Genomic DNA, 19,140 nt, shown 5'->3' on the forward strand with positions numbered 1-19,140 from the left:
CTCCAGTTGTCGCAGCCTCAACGGAAGCAACGTTGACTGGCAGAGGGGTGGAGGAGCTGCTGCCCTCATCTGGAGCGCCCCGAGAGGAGCTCGCAGCGACGACAGGTAGGTAGCAGCTGCGCTGACATGAGGTCCAATTGGACCTCCCTGCTCACCGTAGATGCATGGGCACCAAGCGGCGACACTTGGTGCCCACACCATCTCCTACATTGTGAAGGATTGCAGGTCAGAGCATAACCCAATCAGAAGAATTTCCATCTGATTGAACCCCCTCTCCATGAGAGTCACCAATCTCTCAGTGGAGGAAGCCTGAAGCTCTGCCCTAAGGTTCATGCATTCACGTGCACTCTGCCTGGACTCCTCCATCGCAGGGACCAACCGAATTATACCCTTTTGCAACCCTGCCAGATGCAAACACAATTCCTGCCGCTTGTCCTGCAGCTGCTGCATTGGTGACAACTCCAGAAGCACATCATCAGTGCTCGACTCAGCATGTGCCTGGTCCCCTGCAGTCCTCCAGCTGCTGGCATCATCATCAGCTCTGTCCCTACCATCTCCTCCAGCGATTGTGAAGTGCCCTTTCCACTGTGACCTGGAACACTAGCCAATGGTGAATTCCCCACCGAGGTGTTTGTGTCTGCGCTGGTGCCTGGCTGGCTGAAGTGATGTGCCGCAAGTTGCACATGTTGTGCCTCAGGTGTGGAGGGGGGACTGCAGTGTCTATGGGTGCGGCGATCTGGTGGTGCTGCTGAAATTAACAACAAGGACAGTGCATCAGTTAGCGTACAGTCAGTTCAACCTTTCATCCCTTTTGCCCCCAACCTCATAAGTCGCTCACCCTTCAAGACCCTAAGGAGACGAATATTGGTGGGGTGGAAAAGAGTCAAGAGGAGCTCCAACCATTAAACGCACATGCAGACAGGCTGGTCAGATGGCCTCAGGGATTCCACATGGCATGTTATGTACCATTGGAGTGGGGAGAGGGCAGAGGTACCTGACCTGGATGCATTGTGGCCTGGATAGTTGCGGGGCTGAGGAAAAATCGCAAACATTTGCCATGGATTGCAGGAGATTGTGAGGTCACATTATTGACCTTCATTCCATTAGGAGGGGCATAGAACGGGTGGGCAGAAGGCAACTTTTCCCCTTGGCACAGGGATGAGTAACGTGGTGATATTTATCTAAGTTGAGTGTCATGATGTTCACAGCTGAGGTGCTGAGGACCTTTTGGACAGAGTAATGTGGGGCTCACTGGCTGAAAGGGAGCTGGAGGTCCCAAAACCCCTCAGATGCAAAAAGTCTTTGGCTGTGCAGCAGTGATGCCATGGCATGTTAGACCATGGGGATAGTGGTCACAAATGGGATAAGGTGACTTTGGAACGTGGTGGAGATGCGAATCCTCAAGGGGACGAGGGAGCTTTGTGTATGACCCTCATGTCAGAATGTCTCAGTCTGTGAATGAGCAGTGTTGCAGCATTAACGATTGCAGCAACCATCAGTGGTTTGGACTGTGGGCAGACAGAGTGGATGGGACTGTGGACCTCAAATACCTGGCCGCTGGACCCCAGCCTCGCTGCCCCCGGCCGCCCTGGCCTTCTGCCTCCTCCCCAGCTCCATGGCCTGCTCCTCAAAAGTTGTCAGGTGCTGAAGGAGGGCGTGACCACCTCCAGTCCTCTGGCGCTCCAGGGCATTGTGTTGACTTTTTGCCTGCAAAACAGAGAAAAGGATTTATTGGGGCTGCTCGCACATGTACTCTGCACGCGCACGCCGCACCCCAACCACAGTGGTCCATCTGAGGCCTCCAGCGGCTCCTGTCCACACTACTGGTGATCAGTTCCCAGACGATAGTATGGCTGGTCCCAACCCCCTCCCCCAACGGACACCTTGGACACATTCGGCATCCATCATTTTGAATACCACATGGGTCTTAGTGCGCATGGCAAGGAGGTGTAACTAGGTGCGGTGCCAATGCCAGCAGGTGGCACTTAGCCACAACATCTTGAGGCACACTTTGCACTATCTCATCAGCATCAACATGACATGTGTTGGATCTCTGAGTATGTGTCGTGCAGCCTCCCCTGTAGGTTGCCCCCAGACTACTCAAATGCCACAAACACCAACATATGCTGCAGGGAGAACCCTTCTTCTCCTCAACCACTAAGGTTGATGTAAGCATGGACAGTGCCCGTTTTCCCACCCATTGTGCACCAAATGCCCTATGCAGTAACAACAGCAAGATTTGGTGGGGGTGGGGGGGTGGTGCTCAAAGGCTAAGGCTACCTTCTGGGTCAAATGGCCAAGGCCGACATGGTACTCACCCGTCCAGTGCGCAGTAAGTCATTGAATCTTTTTCGGCACTCGGTGCCAGTGTGCCGCACATTATCATGGGCACTGACAGCTACACCCACCTTCTTCCACTCCTGGCTGGCGACAGGTGGGGCCCTCCTCCTCCCATCCTCCGAATACAACAAGTGCCAACAGCTGATAACCTCTTGGAGGAGGACAGCAAGGCATGCATCAGAGAATCGGGGGGCACAGTGCCCCCCCCCCCCCCCCCACCCCACTTGCCTCTCCTGTAACCTGTCCCCCTCCTCCTGCTCATGTTCTTGTACATGCAGATCTCCCTCCCTTGCTCCCCGAGTGGCTATGGTGCACTGCCTCAAGCAGGCTGCCTGGCCACTCTTTATATAGGCTGCTGGTTCCCCATTGGAACTGGCAGTCTGAGACCGCCCACCTCCGTGACTATTTTCCCGTTCTCCACGGGAGTCGCTAACCCGCTGGGTGTGCCTTAATTGGCCCGCCTGCGGAAAATAGCGGTGCGGCCCTTTTCGGCAGTGGCAATCAGCTGCCCACCCACCACCAAGTCGACCAGCAAACAGAAAATTCTGCCCAATGTTTTATAAGGAAGAAAATCTGCTGTTCTTCTGTTACGATTAAGATAGCAGAGATGACTCCTCTCTTTGTCCCACTCCTGAGTTGGTTATAACAAGAGTTTAAATTTAAAAGGGAAGTGATATTACCAATTTAATATATATTTAACTATGTATAGCTCGGTGCAAGAAATAAGCCAGGCAGTATCCTTAAGTTAACAAGCAAAGAGTTAGTTTTATTGCTGAAACTCACTCAGATAAATATGCAGAAATTATTAACAAAAGGTTCAAAATGTACAAATATGACCAACAGCCCACTAATGCAAAAATAACACATAAACACCGCCACTGCCCCCACCCCCAACCCCCAAGCATGTAAAGAAGAAATAAAACTTTGCAGAATATCAGATCTAAAAACACTGAAGAAGTAACAAGTATCGTTGAAAAAAAAAATCACAGATTGTCTGGAGGTTTGCTTACAGCTGAAGGGTTCCTTTCCACAGTGAAGAAGTCAGTCTGCAGTCGTGGCTAATTGATTCAGAATTCCCTCTTTAAGAATTTTAGGTTTGCAACCATGAGGTCTTCTGGTGGGTTTTTCAAATCACAAATAGCTCAGCTTTGATGAGAGAAGTTTCAGAAGAAAATGAGATGGGGTAAGGCTGATGCCCAGGTGTCAGTTTCTGACTATTTAAAATCCAGCATCTTTGCACCCAAGAGCTGGATCATATGAACTCTCTCTGAGCTCCATGGACTCTGTTGCCGTAAAAAGCAATTTTGTGTCCTTTGTATTTGCAACATAGTAGCTGCTGCAAGCCAAACTCCTTTGCTCAACAAAAGTGTTCTTTTCAAAAAAGTTCAATATATGTCCAGCCGATGACATAAGTGAATATTTTATATAATACATCTTCATAACATTACCCAGTCTGGCTAATATGTGAATCCAGACTCATAGCAATGTGGTTGACTCCTAACTGCCCTCTGAAATAGCCTAGGAAGTTACTCAGTTGTATCAAACCGCTATGAGAACGAATAACACCTACCAGTTCACCAAGCATCAGCCAGGCGTTGGCTTCAGATACAACAAAGGCACAATCAGCCCAGTCAACCTTGCAAAATCCTGCTCATTTGGGACTTGTGCCAAAAATTGGGGGAGCAGTCCTACAGACAACAGTTTGACATAGTCATACTTTAAAATCATACCAATTAGCCAACGCCTCAGATTTCTCAATTACCATAACTGGATATGTTCTGCCCCATGAGCAGGAGAGACTTGCAGGAGGTGGGGAAACAGTGATATTCAGTTGGGAAGGTTGGCCCTGGGACTCCACAAAATTGTTTGATAACCCCATGAAGCCTCATGGCATGAAGTCAAAGGTGGGCAAGGAAACCTGCAGATTACCATCTTTAACTGATGAATTAGTACTCCTCCATGTTGAACACCATTTGGCAGAAGCCTTCACAATCGCAAAGATACAGAATGCACTCTGGCTGGGAGACTGCAATGTCCATCACCAAGAGCGGCACGGCAGCACCACTACTGACCAAGCTGGCCAATACCTGAATGACATAGCTGCCAGACTGCGCTAGCGGCAGGTAGTGAGAGAACTAACATAAGGGAAAGACTTACTTGACCTCACCATATCCAGGTGAAAACCTAGTGAAGCTGTAACACAACAACAACATGCATACTAAACAGTGGAAGCAGCATGCTATAAACATAGGTAAGTGATCCCACAATCAACAGATCAGATGTGTATGTCAGCATAAAAGTGAATTTAATAGTTAATAAAATGATTAGTTGTTCATTCTTTTCAGTTTCCCTTAATCTGTCACCATAAGAAGAAAAGCAGAAGTGATCAGGATCACTTAACACGTGTGAATCTGATAGGTGTTGGGCAACAGTAGGGAACTCTGGTATAAGTACCAGCTGAGAAATGGGAAATGACAGCCAGCCTGCCCATTGAGAAATGTCTTGAATGCTACATGGCCCAGAAACAAAATATGGATGCCTGTTGCACATTCAGCCCTGAAATTAAGGCAAATGGTACTTAATTTTCTCCACTTAAATTAGAACGTCATAAATGATGAGGAATAAATGGTCATGGTGCTTAGTTGGCTTCCATCAGGGCCACTCAGCTCCTGATCTCCTTGCAGCCTTGGCCCAGATATAGAAAAAAGAGCTGAATTTGAGAGCTGAGATTTGAGAGACTGCTCTTGCCATCAAGGCAGCATTAGACCAAGTTTGGGATTAAGATGCCCTGGCAAAATAGAAGTCAATGGAAATCACGGGGAATATTCCTCACTGTTTGGAATCACACCTAGGTCAAATGGAGTTGCATGTGGTTGTTGGAGACCAATCGTCTCAGTCTCAGGACATCACTGCAGGAGTTCCTCATAGTGTTGTCCTAGCTCAACCATCTTGAGCTGCTTCATCAATGACCTTCCCTCCAATGTTTGCTGATGATTGCACAATGTTCAGAACCATTTGCAACTCATCAGAGTGGGTGAAAGGAGGACTCCGAGGCAGTAACCAACACCTAGAAGATCGGGTGCATAGAGGACCCAGAGGCAGTAATCACCATCTAGAAGAGAGGGCGATAAGAGGGGTCAGGGGCCATAACGAACACCTAGAAGAGTAGGTGAAAAGATGACCCGGAGGCAGTAACCACCACCGAGAAGAGCTATCCAATCCAGACTAGCCTGTGGCTCCAGAGTGGAGTAGCTGCGTTCTGAGAGAAAACAAAGTGTGACATCACAGGAAAACAGATAAGTGATTGGTTGGTGAATTTTTTGCTCATTTATGTTCAATACTTGTGTGATTTCTTCGTAATTGTAAGGCTTTTTTAGTCATAATAAGGTTTACTAGCAATAGTAAAGATCATCAGGAGTAGCAGTGTTTATTAATTATAAATTAATAAATTAATTAACACATAATAAATCTAGGCGGATATGTGATGTACTGTGACTGCAGAAAGTGGGAATTGCTGGACACCAGTGTGATCCAGAGTAAACATGCCTGCAGTAAGTGTTTGCGGCTTGAGGATCTTCGGCTCACAGCCATTGAGCTGGAAGTCAAGTTGCAGACATTCTGATGCATCAGGGAGGGGGGAAAGTTACCAGGAGACTTTGTACCGGGGGCAGTCACACCCCTTAGGATAGGGTCTTCTGATTTGGTCAGGGGCAGGAGCATGTGACGGCAAGTAAGGCAGACATGACGATCGAAATGGTAGAGCCTCAGGCTTTGCAATTGTCCAACAGGTTTGATGTTCTTGCAGCCTGTGTGAATGAAAGTGGTGGCAGCAGGGTGGATGAGCAAATTTAGCATGGCCCCAGGGTACAGGAAGCCATTCAAGCAGAGATAGTTAATTGAAATGTAGTGGTTGTTGGGGGCAGAATAGTCAGTGGGATAGACAAAGCTCTCTGCAGCCAACAGTGGAAGTCCAGAATGTGTGTTGCCTGCCCTGTACCAGGGTTCAGAATATCTGTTCTGGGCTGGAGAGGAACTTGAAATGGAAGAGGAAGGATCCAGTGGTCGTGGTCCACGTAGGTACCAATGGGCGTAGGTAGAACTAGGAAAGACGTTCTGCTGAGGGGGTATGAGCAGCTTTGGGCTAAATTAAAAAGCAGAACCTCAAAGACAATAATCTCTGGATTACAATCTGAATCATGAGCAAATTGGCCTATGGTAAATCACGTTAGAGAGTTAAATGCTTGGCTGAAAAATTGGTGTGGGAAAAATTGGTTTTGATTCATGAGTTGGTGGCATGAGTACTGGGGCAATAGGGAGCTGTACCTTTGGGATGGCCTTCATTTGAACCTTGCTAGCATGAGTGTTCTATCAAGTTGTATAACTACGATGGTAGAGTGAGGTTTAACTTAAAAGTTGGGGCAAGGGAATCAAGTTTGGAAGATGTGTTGAATTATATAGAGAAGACAAGGCGAAAGAGCAAGTTAGGAATAAGGAAATTATGATCAGAGTGTGGCAGGAAGGGACAGAGTGTACAAACCTAAGAAGTTACAAAAAAAGTAAAAAGATAGAACTAAAGTCTCTGTGTCTGAATGCACATAGCGTACATAATAAAACAGATGAATTGACAGCACAAGTAAAATAAAAATGTATGATCTGATAGCCTTTGCAGAGATGTGACTGCAGGATAACAAAGACTGGGATTTGAATATTAAAATGTACATGACAATTAAGAAGGACAGGAAGCTAGGAAAAGGTGCAGGGTGGCTCTGTTAATTAAGGATTACATTGCTACAATAGAGAGAGATTATCTTAGTTCTTGAGATCAAGATGTAGAATCAGTTTGGGTAGAGATGGGAAATAGTAAAGTTAAAAGTCACTTGTGGGAGTGGTTTATAGGCCCCTAATAGTAGCTGCACTGTAGGATGAGGTATACAGGGAGCAATAATGGGGGCTTGTGAGAAAAGCATGGTGATAATCATGGGTGATTTTAATCTACATATAGATTGGGCAGATCAGATTGACAAAGGTAGATGGGATGATAAATTCACAGAGTGTTTTTGGGACAGTTTCTCAGAGTAGCAAGTTTTAGCACCAACAAGAAAGCAGGCTATACTAGATCTGGTAGTGTACAATGAGACAGGATTAATTAATGAACTCATAGTGAAGGCATTTCTAGGTAGCATTGATCCTAATATGATTGAATTTCCCGTTTAGTTTGAGGGAGAGAGGAGTGGATCTAAGATGAGTATTTTAATTTTGAGGACATGAACACAGAGCTGGCTAAAGTGAACTGGGAAATTAGGTTAAAGGATAGGTCAATAGAGCTGCAGTGGCAGACATTTAAGGAGATATTTCAGAATACTCATAAAAGATAGATTCCAATGAGAGAGAAAGAGTGTAAGGGAAGGACACACTATCAGTGGCTAACTTAAGAAGTTGACGATAGCATCAAATTGAAAGAGAAAGCATATAATTCCACAAATACAAGTGACAGGTCAGAAGATTGAACAGATTATAAAGAACATCAAAGAAAAACTATGAGATCAATAAGGAGGGAGAAATTGGAGTACAAGAGAAAGCTGGTGTGATGACTGTCAATTTAAGATCAGTTTACCGCAGTAGGGAGTCACGTGGTTTGTTCAACCAATGTGTAGCTAGCACAGGGGAATAAATTCCCAAGGAGGAGTTTCCTAGGAAATGGTTGTATGAGGAGCTGGCTAGATACAAGCAGCCACAAAAGTTCTTGTGTAAATAAAGTTTGTTTTGCTTGACTAAGAAGCTTCCAGCGTGTGTTTCTACAGCTAGCTAGAATTATAAAAACAGATGGAAATTCTACAGGTATTTAAAAAAGAAGAGTAAGTAAAGTGAGTGTTGGTCCTCTAGAGAGTGAGAATGGAGAATTAATAATGGAAAATAAGGAAATGATACATGAATTGAGCAGATATTAGGCAACTGTCTTCACTGTAGTGGATACAACTAACATCCCAGAAATAATTATGAATCAGGAGGTGAAAGGGAGGGAGAAACTTAAAACAATTACAATCACCAGGGAAAGGACACTGAGAAAATTATTAGAACTAAAAGCTGACAAGTCTCCAGATCCTAATGGACTTCATCCTAGGGCCTTAAAAGAAGTGGCTGCTGAGATGGTAAAATTGGTTTTAATTTTCCACAATTCCCCAGTTTCTGGAAAGATCCCATCTGATTGGAAAATAGCAAATTTGACTTCTCTATTCAAAAAAGGAAGGAGACAGAAAGCAGGAAACTACAGGCTAGTTAGCTTAACATCTGTTGAGGGGAAATTGCTGGAATCTATTATTAAGAAGGTTATAGCAGTGCACGTAGAAAAGTTCAATGCAATCAAGCAGAGTCAACATGGTTTTGTGAAAGGGAAATTATGTTTGGATAATATAATAGTTATTTGAGGAAGTAACAAGCAAGATGGATAAAGGGGAATCTGTGGATGTTGTGCTGTACTTAGATTCCCAGAAGGCATTTGACAAGGTGCCGCATCAGAGGTTACTGCGTAAAATAAGAGCCCATGGTGTACGGGGTAAAATATTAGCATGGATAGGGATAAGGGTATGACTCTGCTCTGAAGAAGAGCATTTTCTGTTTTTTTGCATGGATAGGAGCTTGATTAGCTAACAGGAAGCAGAGAGTAGGGAATAATGGGGCTTTTTTGGGTGGGCTAGGTGTGACAAATGGAGTGCCATAGGGATCAGTGCTGGGGCCTCAACTGTTTACAATTCCTATCAATGACTTGGATGAAGGGACGGAATGTATGATTGCTAAATTTGCTGAAGGCACAAAGATAGATAGAAAAATAAGTTGTAAAGAGGACAAGTCTGCAAAGGGGCATAGATAGGCTAAACGAATGGTCAAAAAATTGGCAAATGGAGTATAATGTGGGAAAATGTGAACGTGTCCACTTTGGCAAGAAGAATAGAAAAACAGCATATTATTTAAATTGAAAGAGATTGCAGAACTCTGTAGTGCGGAGGGATCTGGATGTCCTGATACATCAATCAGGTAAAGGTGGCATATAGGTGTAGGAAGTGATTATGAAGGCAAATGCAATGTTGGTGTTTATTGCAAGGGAAATGGAATGTAAAAGTAGGGATGTTTTGCTACTGTTGTACAGGGCTTTGGTGAGACCACATTTAGAATACTGTGTACAGTTTTGGTCTCTTTATTTAAGAAAGGATATAAATGGATTAGAAGCAGTTCAGAGAAGGTTCACTTGACTGATGTCTGGGGTGAAGGGATTATTTTATGAGGAAAGATTGGACAGACTGGGCCTGTATCTATTGGAGTTTAAGAGAATGAGAGGCAATCTTATTGAAACATAGAAGATCCTGAGGGGACTTGACAGGGCAGGTGGTGAAAGGAAGATTCCCCTTGTGGAAAAGGCTAGAACTAGGGGACGCAATTTCAAAGTAAGGGGTCTCCCACTTAAGATGGAGATAAGAAGAATTTTTTTCTCTCAGAGGGTCATGAATCTTTGCAACTCCCTTCCCCAGAGCACAGTGGAGGCGATGTTAATGTATTTTTGAGGCAGAGGTAGATAGATTCTTGACGAACAAAAGAGTCAAAGTTTATCAAAGGTAGGTGGAATGTGGAGTTGAGGCAACAATCAGGTCAACCATGATCTTATTGAATGGTGGAGCAGCCTTGAGGGGCCAAATGGCCTACTCCTGCTCCCAATTTGTATATTCTTATGTACATATATATCAGATATTTAAGCAGCCTATATCTATATGCAGCAGGACCTAGACAATACTGAAGCTTGGCCTGAAAGTGGCAAGAGATATTCATGCCACACAAGTGCCAGGCAATGACTATCTCCAACAGGAGAGAATCTAACCATCTGCTCTTAACATCCAATGGCATTACCAGCACTGCCCACCCCCACCAACACCTCCCCCACCCCACCCCCACCCAGCCCCCCTCACTTATCAACATCCTAGGGGCTACCATTGACCAGAAACTGAACTGGACCAGCCATGCAAATACTGTGGCCACAACAGCAAGTCAGAGGCTAGGAATTCTGCAGCGAGTAACTCACCTCCTGACTTCCCAAAGCCTGTCCACCATCAACAAGACAAAGTCAGGAGTTTAATGGAATAATCTCCACTTGCCTGAATGAATGCAATTCCAACACCAATCAAGAAGCCCAACACCATTTAGGATAAAGCATCCTGCTTGATCGGCACCTCATCCACCAACATAAACATTCACTACCCCCACTACAATGACAGCAGTGTGTACAATATACAAGATGCACTGCAGTGACTCACCAAGGCTCCTTCGACAACATCTTCCAAACCTGCAACCACTACCACCAGAAGGACAAGAGTAGCAGATGCATGGCAACACCACAACCTGCAACACCCCTCTAAGCCACACATCACCCTGACTTGGAACTATATCACTGCTTCTTCACTGTCTTTGGGTCACAACCCTGGAACTCCAGCAGTTCAAGAATGTGACTCACCACCACCTTCTCAAGGGCAGTTACGGATGGGCACCAAATGCTGGCCTTGCCAGCGATCCCACATCCCATGAAAGAATAAAAATATTTTTAAAAGTTATTGACTTCAAGATCTGAATGGCTTCCCCTATCCTCCAACCTCATTTGATACGTTTTTACTGAAGTGTCATTGTCGTAATGACAATTTCTAGGTGTATTGAATAATAGCGTACTAAATCTTGCTGTAAAAGTGTCAGCCTAGTAACATTGTATGTCATTGTAAATGTACAAATCTGCTAGCAAAGAGATATACCATGAGTTGTTAATCTCTAGAACTCGCCAGTCGATTTAGATCATTTTATCATTTGCTTTGCACAAACAGAAATTCGCCCTCAGACTTCCCATTATTTTTAATAATTGTAGTCTCTCAAGACTGCCCCAGAGTGGACTCATTTCTCAAACCCTTACACACAAGAGGAAATGGACAACACTCTGACATCAACCAAATCAGATAAAGCAGCAGGAGTCGATGGGATTTACCCAGAATTCCTCAAGATCATCGGATCGAAGGAAGGAAGTGGCTAGCAAAGTTCTTTATCAACATCCACAGATTAGGCACCATTCCAAACATCTAGCACCAATCCTAGATAGCGGCCATTGTCAAGCGACCCACACAGTGACTGCCCCTTCTCCCTGCTGTCAATAAGGTCCTGGAACACCTCCTGCTAAATAGACCCACCCTGGAAGCAGCAGTACACCCTCCCCAACAAGCAGGTTGTTGCACAGATTATTACCACTCTGAGCAGATCTTGACATTGACCTCACACATTGAGTCCAGTTTCCTGTTCCCATGACACACTTATCCCATGCACATGACATAGTGTGGCACACAGCCATACTGCTGAAGCTGTCAAAAATAATCTGATCTATGAAAATCCTATTACTTATCAACCGCAAGGTCAGCAACCGTTTGATCTGTTTGCACCTTTGAGATCAAATCAGCCACCCACTCATAACCATACACAATGGGCTCCAACAGGGATCTGTCCTCACACAAGCTCGCTTCACCGTATGTACCAGTGACCTCCCTCCTATAAAGTCATGGCTCTTCACATCTGCTGATGACTTGGTCCTGGTTTTCTGGCTAAAGAACTTGAGAAAGCACTGACTGAAGATGTATGTTCTCCGGAAGCCTTCTTTTGGAAAATGGAGATTATGACAAAACACCGCCAAGATTGTCATTTTGGCCTTCCACCTGAACAACTTGAAAGCCAAGGAGGCGCTTCATGTCCTGTCCTATGGCAGACCACTCACCCAAAACTCAATGCAAAATATCTTGGCATCACTCTTGACCATACATTGACCTACCTTGAAACACCGGAGCCAAGGTCAAGGTGAGAGTGAATCATGTGTGGAAACTGACAGGTGCCACCTGGGCAGCAGAGCCAACACACTATGCACAGCTTCACTCACCGTGGTTTACCTTACAGCAGAGTACTGCTGCTCAACCTGGCTCAGGAGCCACTGCACAAACTTGGTAATTATCTACTTCTGGGAAGCCATGCAGATTATTTCTGCGATTTTGAGACCAACGCAGCTGAGTGATTTCCTGTACTAGCACATATTGAATGTCCTGATGTCTGCAGGGAAAACTTCTTCCTCAGAGAACACCACTGGCCAACAGCTAACAAAGCAGTCCTATTGGCATAGGACCTTGGGAAAAAAAAACATACACACTCGTCTGAAATACTATAGTCTCTACTGGAACACACTCCATACCCTACAAACTGACAACAGCATCATCTCTTGATGGCGCACCTTCTGATTGACTGTAAACATCATCAGCCGTAACCTGATAACTGGCCGAGTGGTGAAGTCCCGGATTTCAACCTTCCATGCAAAACCTGGACAACCCTTACCCAATTGAGGACAGGCCAGGGAAGATGTGGCCACTTGCTCCACAAGTGGAACATGAAGAATAGCTCAAGTTGTGATGATGATCATCCAAGTCAGACTATCGACCACATATTGAATTTCTGCTCTGAGAGATCCATTCCTGATGGCATCACAACCATTCACACTGCATCAGCTAAAGTCTTTGAATCGATTATTAACCACAGCATTGAACTGTAACTACTTCCTCATAATATAAATGAAAGAACTGTAAGAACTTGCTGGATTTGCATATGAATTGCCCACTATATCAAGTTAAGTCTTGTAACTTATAGTTTCAATGCCTTTTTAACAGTAGGATGATTGTTAATACAATACTAATCAACCTCTCTGATCCAGAATGGGAACAATTTAAAATGTTCAAAGTCATTCCTGCATGTGACCAATTGTTGTTAATGACATTATAAATATCAAATCCTCATTTATTTGTCTTACCTTTCCTCTTGCCTATTTTTTTTTAAATCCAACCTTTCCTTTCCTCTCTGTATTTCTTTTTTGTACCTGACTTATCTCTATTTCACCCACTCTAACTGACTCTTCTCCTCTGTCATTCTCATTTTTTTCTCAACCCTTATATCTCATTGGTTAAGGAGATAGACTCTTGTTCTCACCAATTAACTGAGGTTCGAAATGCCCCATTGTGTTACCATTCCATTATCATGGAGTACTTCCAGTTATTTCACCATTCCATTATCAAAAAGTACTCCCAGTTATTTCACCATCCCATTATCAATGGTGCACATTCAGTTACTTCTGCCATAAAATATTTTAAATTTGAAGAGTGCAAGAAAAAGTCTAGCCGATGTGCATGTCGTAAAATTCCTCAACCCAGCAAGATCCAGCCCATTGTGAAAGATAAAAGATACCAGCTCCAACCTCAAAAAAAAATTTGACTATTATTGTATTTTTGTAGAATTACATAGAAATTAGAATACAAGAACAGGGACGTTCAACCATGTTGCCTATCCATGAGCAATAACTCTATATTCCTCAACAGCTGTGTTCTGTGTTAAGAAATGTGTGAATATCATGTCTAAGTGAGAATAGGCTATTTAAAATAATATTTAACAGTGATATTCCAGTGATCTTATTTTGGTGGATTTAATGTATATATATATGCTTTTGTTTTAATGCTAATACAGTTCTCTTCTAGAAATAATCTTCATGAAAATGCATTGATTTTTCCATTTTTTTTCCCCTACTGTGTAGGTGCTGGTGGCTGGTCCCCTCTGGATTCTGATCATTACCAGTGGTTGCAGATGGACTTTGGGAACAGGAAACAGGTCACGGCTGTAGCAACCCAAGGCAGGTACAGCAGTTCAGATTGGGTGACACAATACAGACTACTTTACAGTGATAAAGGGCGGAACTGGAAACCGTACCATCAGGATGGCAACATATGGGTATGTACCAACTTCAGTTGATTCTTTAGTTTAAATACTGTATAGTGACAACAGGATATGTCTACAGTTAATGATCTATGATTTAGCTTAATATGTTTCTTTGTGTATTACTTCTAGTGAATTCATATACACGTTTGCAAACATTGCCTTTGTAAACTAAGGAGTGGTGAAAAATATTGAGGCCTGTGATGTAAATGCAGGTGGTTTTGAAGTATTACATTAGCCGGGAATTAGCTATAACAAGCCACAGCAACATCCAAGCAAACAACTGGGTTTCTTATATGCATTAAGCTTGTGTATTAATGACACAGTATTCATTTCTGCAGACCAAAAGTAGTATTCAGATCCTGATTAATGCACATGCTAAAAAGGTTGGTGGCATAAATTTATTCAAGAAGCAGAATGAACATAGAAAGGATCATGATTATTTACACAACTGAGACTGCAATACCAATTGTGTTGGTTTTATTAAATATTAAATAAGTTAATATTATTAAATATTAAATAAATGTTAAATAAGAGACTGGAATCATATTGGAAAGGGGATAACAATAAATACAATGTTAATCAATTAACCTAAGGTAACATTAGCAATGATTGAAACATCTGAAATTTCACACTTTAAAGAAACTGGTTTGAAAATATCAGCATCGTTTCCTTGTGCCATGTGTATTTCTATGTAGTTAGTTGTTGCCTTCCTTGAATGCTGCATTTTGGCATCCAGATAGTAAGCATTAAACTTTTACACAACCATTAGCATGTTTTTTTTTATTAAGCATCACAAGCATTACAAATATTAGAAGTTCAAGCTGATTAACTGATGTGTCCTTCTCTCTAGCCATGACACAGGCTTTCTAGTGCACCCAAACAAAGCAGAAACAAGCCTAACTATCTATCCCTGCAGAGTTCAGTTAATGTTGCAGATACTGTCAGCATTGTGGTTGGCCTCAGAGAGGATATGTTTACAAAGAAATATATATCAGTGTGACAAACATATAAGAATTATTTCATCAGTTGTGTGTTGTTTAACATGTCAGTTTATAAATATGTTCCTATATTTCATAATGTACTTAGTCAGTTGATCAAATTTGAAGTTTATTGCTTAAAGGAAGAATTTATGAAATAATTTCTTGCAATCCATATACTTCTATGTGTCTTGTATAAATTTATATTGAATTAATATATTTATAAAAAATACCCAGCCATTTGTGCACTAGATTATATTTTATGCTCAAGAGGTGACTAAATCCAGATCTAATACTTCTGATGACATTTGCTTTCCAATATAAAACTTACAAAATTCTGATATTTCTTTTTTTAAATTACACACATTTTTATGTATTTATTTGCCTTTAACTTTTTTTCTTTGTTAAACTATGTTAATAGTGAGTATTGATGCTTTGTCACATGTTTAATCCTGCTATGGATATTATTGGTTTACTGATTCCAAATTTAAGAAAAATCTGCAGAGTGCCTGTCGTGTAGTTATAATGGTATAAAGGCACCAGTAATTCATAAGGGATTGCGTAAACACGTTATGTGTTCATTTATTTAGAATAGGCACGTAAGAACAGATATACATAGATAGAAAGCCCGATGATATCAGCAACCGAGCTGTGCATGTGCTCTGCTTAAAAGCAAAAGTGAAAGTAAGACTGGATCGCATGATACACTTCCCTTCTAGTGATGTCATGCTACTATCTCTTAATGACATATTACAATGGTGCTCATTTGCTAAGCCAGACTAATAGCAACTGTGGACACAAATGTAGCAAAGAAGCTGCGGATCAAGGCTTAAAGTTTGTGCTGGTTTTTGGTCCAAACTGCATTGAAGTCAGCCAACTCAGTTCAAAGGGTAAAACAGAATTTTAAATTCAAGTTAAGTCAAGCATACACTGAATTTCCTCATTCTTTAATGCTGGTTTAATAAACATGGTGCTAGAAGCCTGCTCTTCCCACAACACTGGCTATGCTTCCAAATCAAATTAATGACGATGGCGAGTTTTTCTTATTTGCAAACATTCAAGGAGATTCTTAATTATATTTCACCTCATTTCTATTTTTCCTTAGTTCTGATGAAGAGTCATATGGACTCGAAACATTAAATACATTCCTCTCCGCAGATGCTATCAGACCTGCTGAGTTTTTCCAGGTATTTTTATTTTTGTTTTTGCTTCAGATTTCCAGCATCTGCAGTATTTTGCTTTTATCTTAATTAAGCTAGTTTTGTTAGCTGCACAGGCACTCATCGGCATATTTTAAAAGCTTACTAAGAAACTGACTAGTGTACACCAGTGAAATTCAGAAATGTTTCAGAATGGCTTTTGTAAAGTCATTTTCAGTGAATTAAAATCAGGCCACTTACAGACATTGAACAAGGAGCAGGAATAGGCCATTCGGCACTCAAGCCTGCTCTGGCATTTAATAAGATAAGGACTGATCTGATCGTAACCTCAAATCTGCATCCCATCTACCCCGATAACCTATCACCTCCTTGCTTACCAAGAATCTATCCACCTCTGCCTTAAAAATATTCAAGACTCTGCTTCTACAGCCTTTTCAGGAAGATTGTCACAAAGACTCACAATCCTCTGAGAGAAAAAATTTCGCCTCATCTCCGTTTTAAATGGACGACCCCTTATTTTTAAACAGTGACCCGTAGTTCTAGATTCTCCTACAAAAGGAAACATCCCCTCCACATCCACCCTGTCAAGGCCCCTCAGGATTTTATGGGCAGAACTTTACATCCCAGGAGAAGGTGCGCGCCCGACCCAATCGGGTGTAAAATAGTGCATGATGACGTCAGGCGAGGATCCCGACGTCATCGCAATCTTGCGCGATATTTCGGTTGGTGGGCCGGCGAATTGGCTAGGCTGCCTTTGCATTTTTGAGGAAACCTCATCAATGGGCGAGATGAGGTTTCCGACATCAATTTTAAAAAATAAAAATGTATTGACATAATTTTTATTATGTTTATGTTCATTTGAGTGAGTCCTATGTGGGGACATCTCTGTTCCAATTTTCAAAGGCTTTATTTTTTATTTTAAAATTCTTCAGCTCCCTGATGCAGCTCCCTGCCTTCAGGAGCTTTCAGTGTGCGCTCCCCCATGCATGCACAGAGTTTTGCGCTCACGCTCCTCTTGCCCCCACCTCAGCAGCGCTGAGCTTCTCCACATGCATTCCACGCTGGCTTGCCATTAGTTGGCCAGCCAGTATGAAATCGCGGTCAGGAGCCGATTGCGGGCGGTGGGCCGTTTCCCAGCCACTCCCAGCCCGCCCACCACACCCGCCCGACGACCCGAAAATCCTGCCCTATATGTTTCAATCAAGTCAGCTCTTACTATTCTAAACTCCAGCAGATACAAGCCTAGCCTGTCCAACCTTTCCTCATAAAAGAACCCACCCATTCCAGATATTAATCTGGTAAACCTTCTCTGAACTGCTTCCAATGCATTTACATCTTCCCTTAAATAAGGTGACCAATACTGTACACAATATTTCAGATGTGGTCTCACTGGTGTTCTGTATAACTAAAGCATAACCTCCCTACTTATGTATTCAATTCCCCTTGCAATAAATTATAACATTCTATTAGCTTTCCTAATTACTTGCTATACCTGCATACTAGCCTTTTGTGATTCATGCGGTAAGACACCCAGATCCCTCTGTATCTCAGAGCTCTGCATTTTGTCACGATTTAGATAATATGCTTTTCTTTTAATTGCCAAAATTGGCAATTTCACTTTCTCACATAATACTCCATTTGCCAGATCTTTGCCCACATACTTAACCTATCCATATATTCTTTTGTAGCCTCCTTATGTCCTTTTCCCAACTTACTTTCCTACCTAGCTTTGGTTATCAGCAAATTTGGCCAACATCCCATCCATCCCTTCCAAGTCATTTATATAAATTGTGAATAGTTGAGGTCCCTGCACTGATCCCTGTGGCACACCACTCGTTACATCTTGCCAACCTGAAAAAGATCCATTTATGTCTACTCTCTGCTCCCTGTTATCCAGCCAACCTACTATCTACGCCAATATGTTATCCCTATACCATAAGCTTTTATTTTCCACAATAACCCTTCATCAAATGCCTTCTGGAAACCTTTGTACAGTACTTCCACCGATTTCCCTTTATGTTACTTTCTCAAAGAACTCCAATAAGTTGTTTAAACATGATTTCGCTTTTCCAAAACTATGTTAACTCTGCCTGATTACCTTGAATTTATCCAAGTGCCCTGCTACAGCTTCATTAAAAATAACTTCTAACATTTTTCCTATGACATATGTTGATCTAACTGGCCTGTAGTTTCCCACTTTCTGTCTCCCTTTTTGAATAATTTACTGTTTTCCAATCTAATGGGACATTCTCTGAATTTAGGGGGTTTGGAAAATTAAAACCAATGCTTCAATTATCTCACGAGCCACTTTTTTTAAGTCCCTGGGATGAAGTCCATTAGGACCCAGGCTCTTCTCAGCCCGCAGCTCCAACAATTTACTCAGTACCAGTTCTCTGGTGATTGTAATTTTCCTGCGTTCCTCCCTCCCTTCCATTGCTTGGTTTATAGCTGCTTCTGAATTGTCATTTGTATCCTTTATAGTGAAAACTGATGCAAAATACCTGTTCAATTCATCTGCCATTTCCTTGTTTTCCACTATCAATTCTCCAGACTCACTTTCTATAGGACCAATGCTCACTTTTTTAACTAATTTCTTTTTAAAATATTTATAGAAATACTTACTTCTCGTCTTCCACCTGTCTTTGCACAATTATACACTTTTTCTTTAAGTTTGGTACTGTCTTTAATCTTTCTAGTTAACCGCGGATGGTGTGCCCATCCCTTGGACTTTTTCCTATTTGTTGGAATGTTTCTATTCCGTGTATTCTGAAATTTCTCCTTAAATGTGTGCCACTCCATCTCTATTGACCTATCCCTTAACCTAATTTGCCAATTCACTTTAGCCA

The 19,140-nt window shown here is 42.5% G+C and overlaps 1 protein-coding gene across 1 annotated transcript in view; it reads left to right on the forward strand.

The window, feature by feature from the left end:
- The window catches only part of cntnap2a (contactin associated protein 2a), a 1,656,857-nt gene that overhangs the window by 105,735 nt on the left and 1,531,982 nt on the right, over window positions 1-19,140 (forward strand). The window contains exon 4 of the mRNA XM_041183966.1: window positions 13,976-14,169. Within this exon, the coding sequence (XP_041039900.1) occupies window positions 13,976-14,169 (194 nt within the window). The remainder of the gene's footprint in view (window positions 1-13,975; window positions 14,170-19,140) is intronic.

Source organism: Carcharodon carcharias, chromosome 3, assembly GCF_017639515.1.
Source record: "Carcharodon carcharias isolate sCarCar2 chromosome 3, sCarCar2.pri, whole genome shotgun sequence".
NCBI classification, from domain to species: Eukaryota; Metazoa; Chordata; class Chondrichthyes; order Lamniformes; family Lamnidae; genus Carcharodon; species Carcharodon carcharias.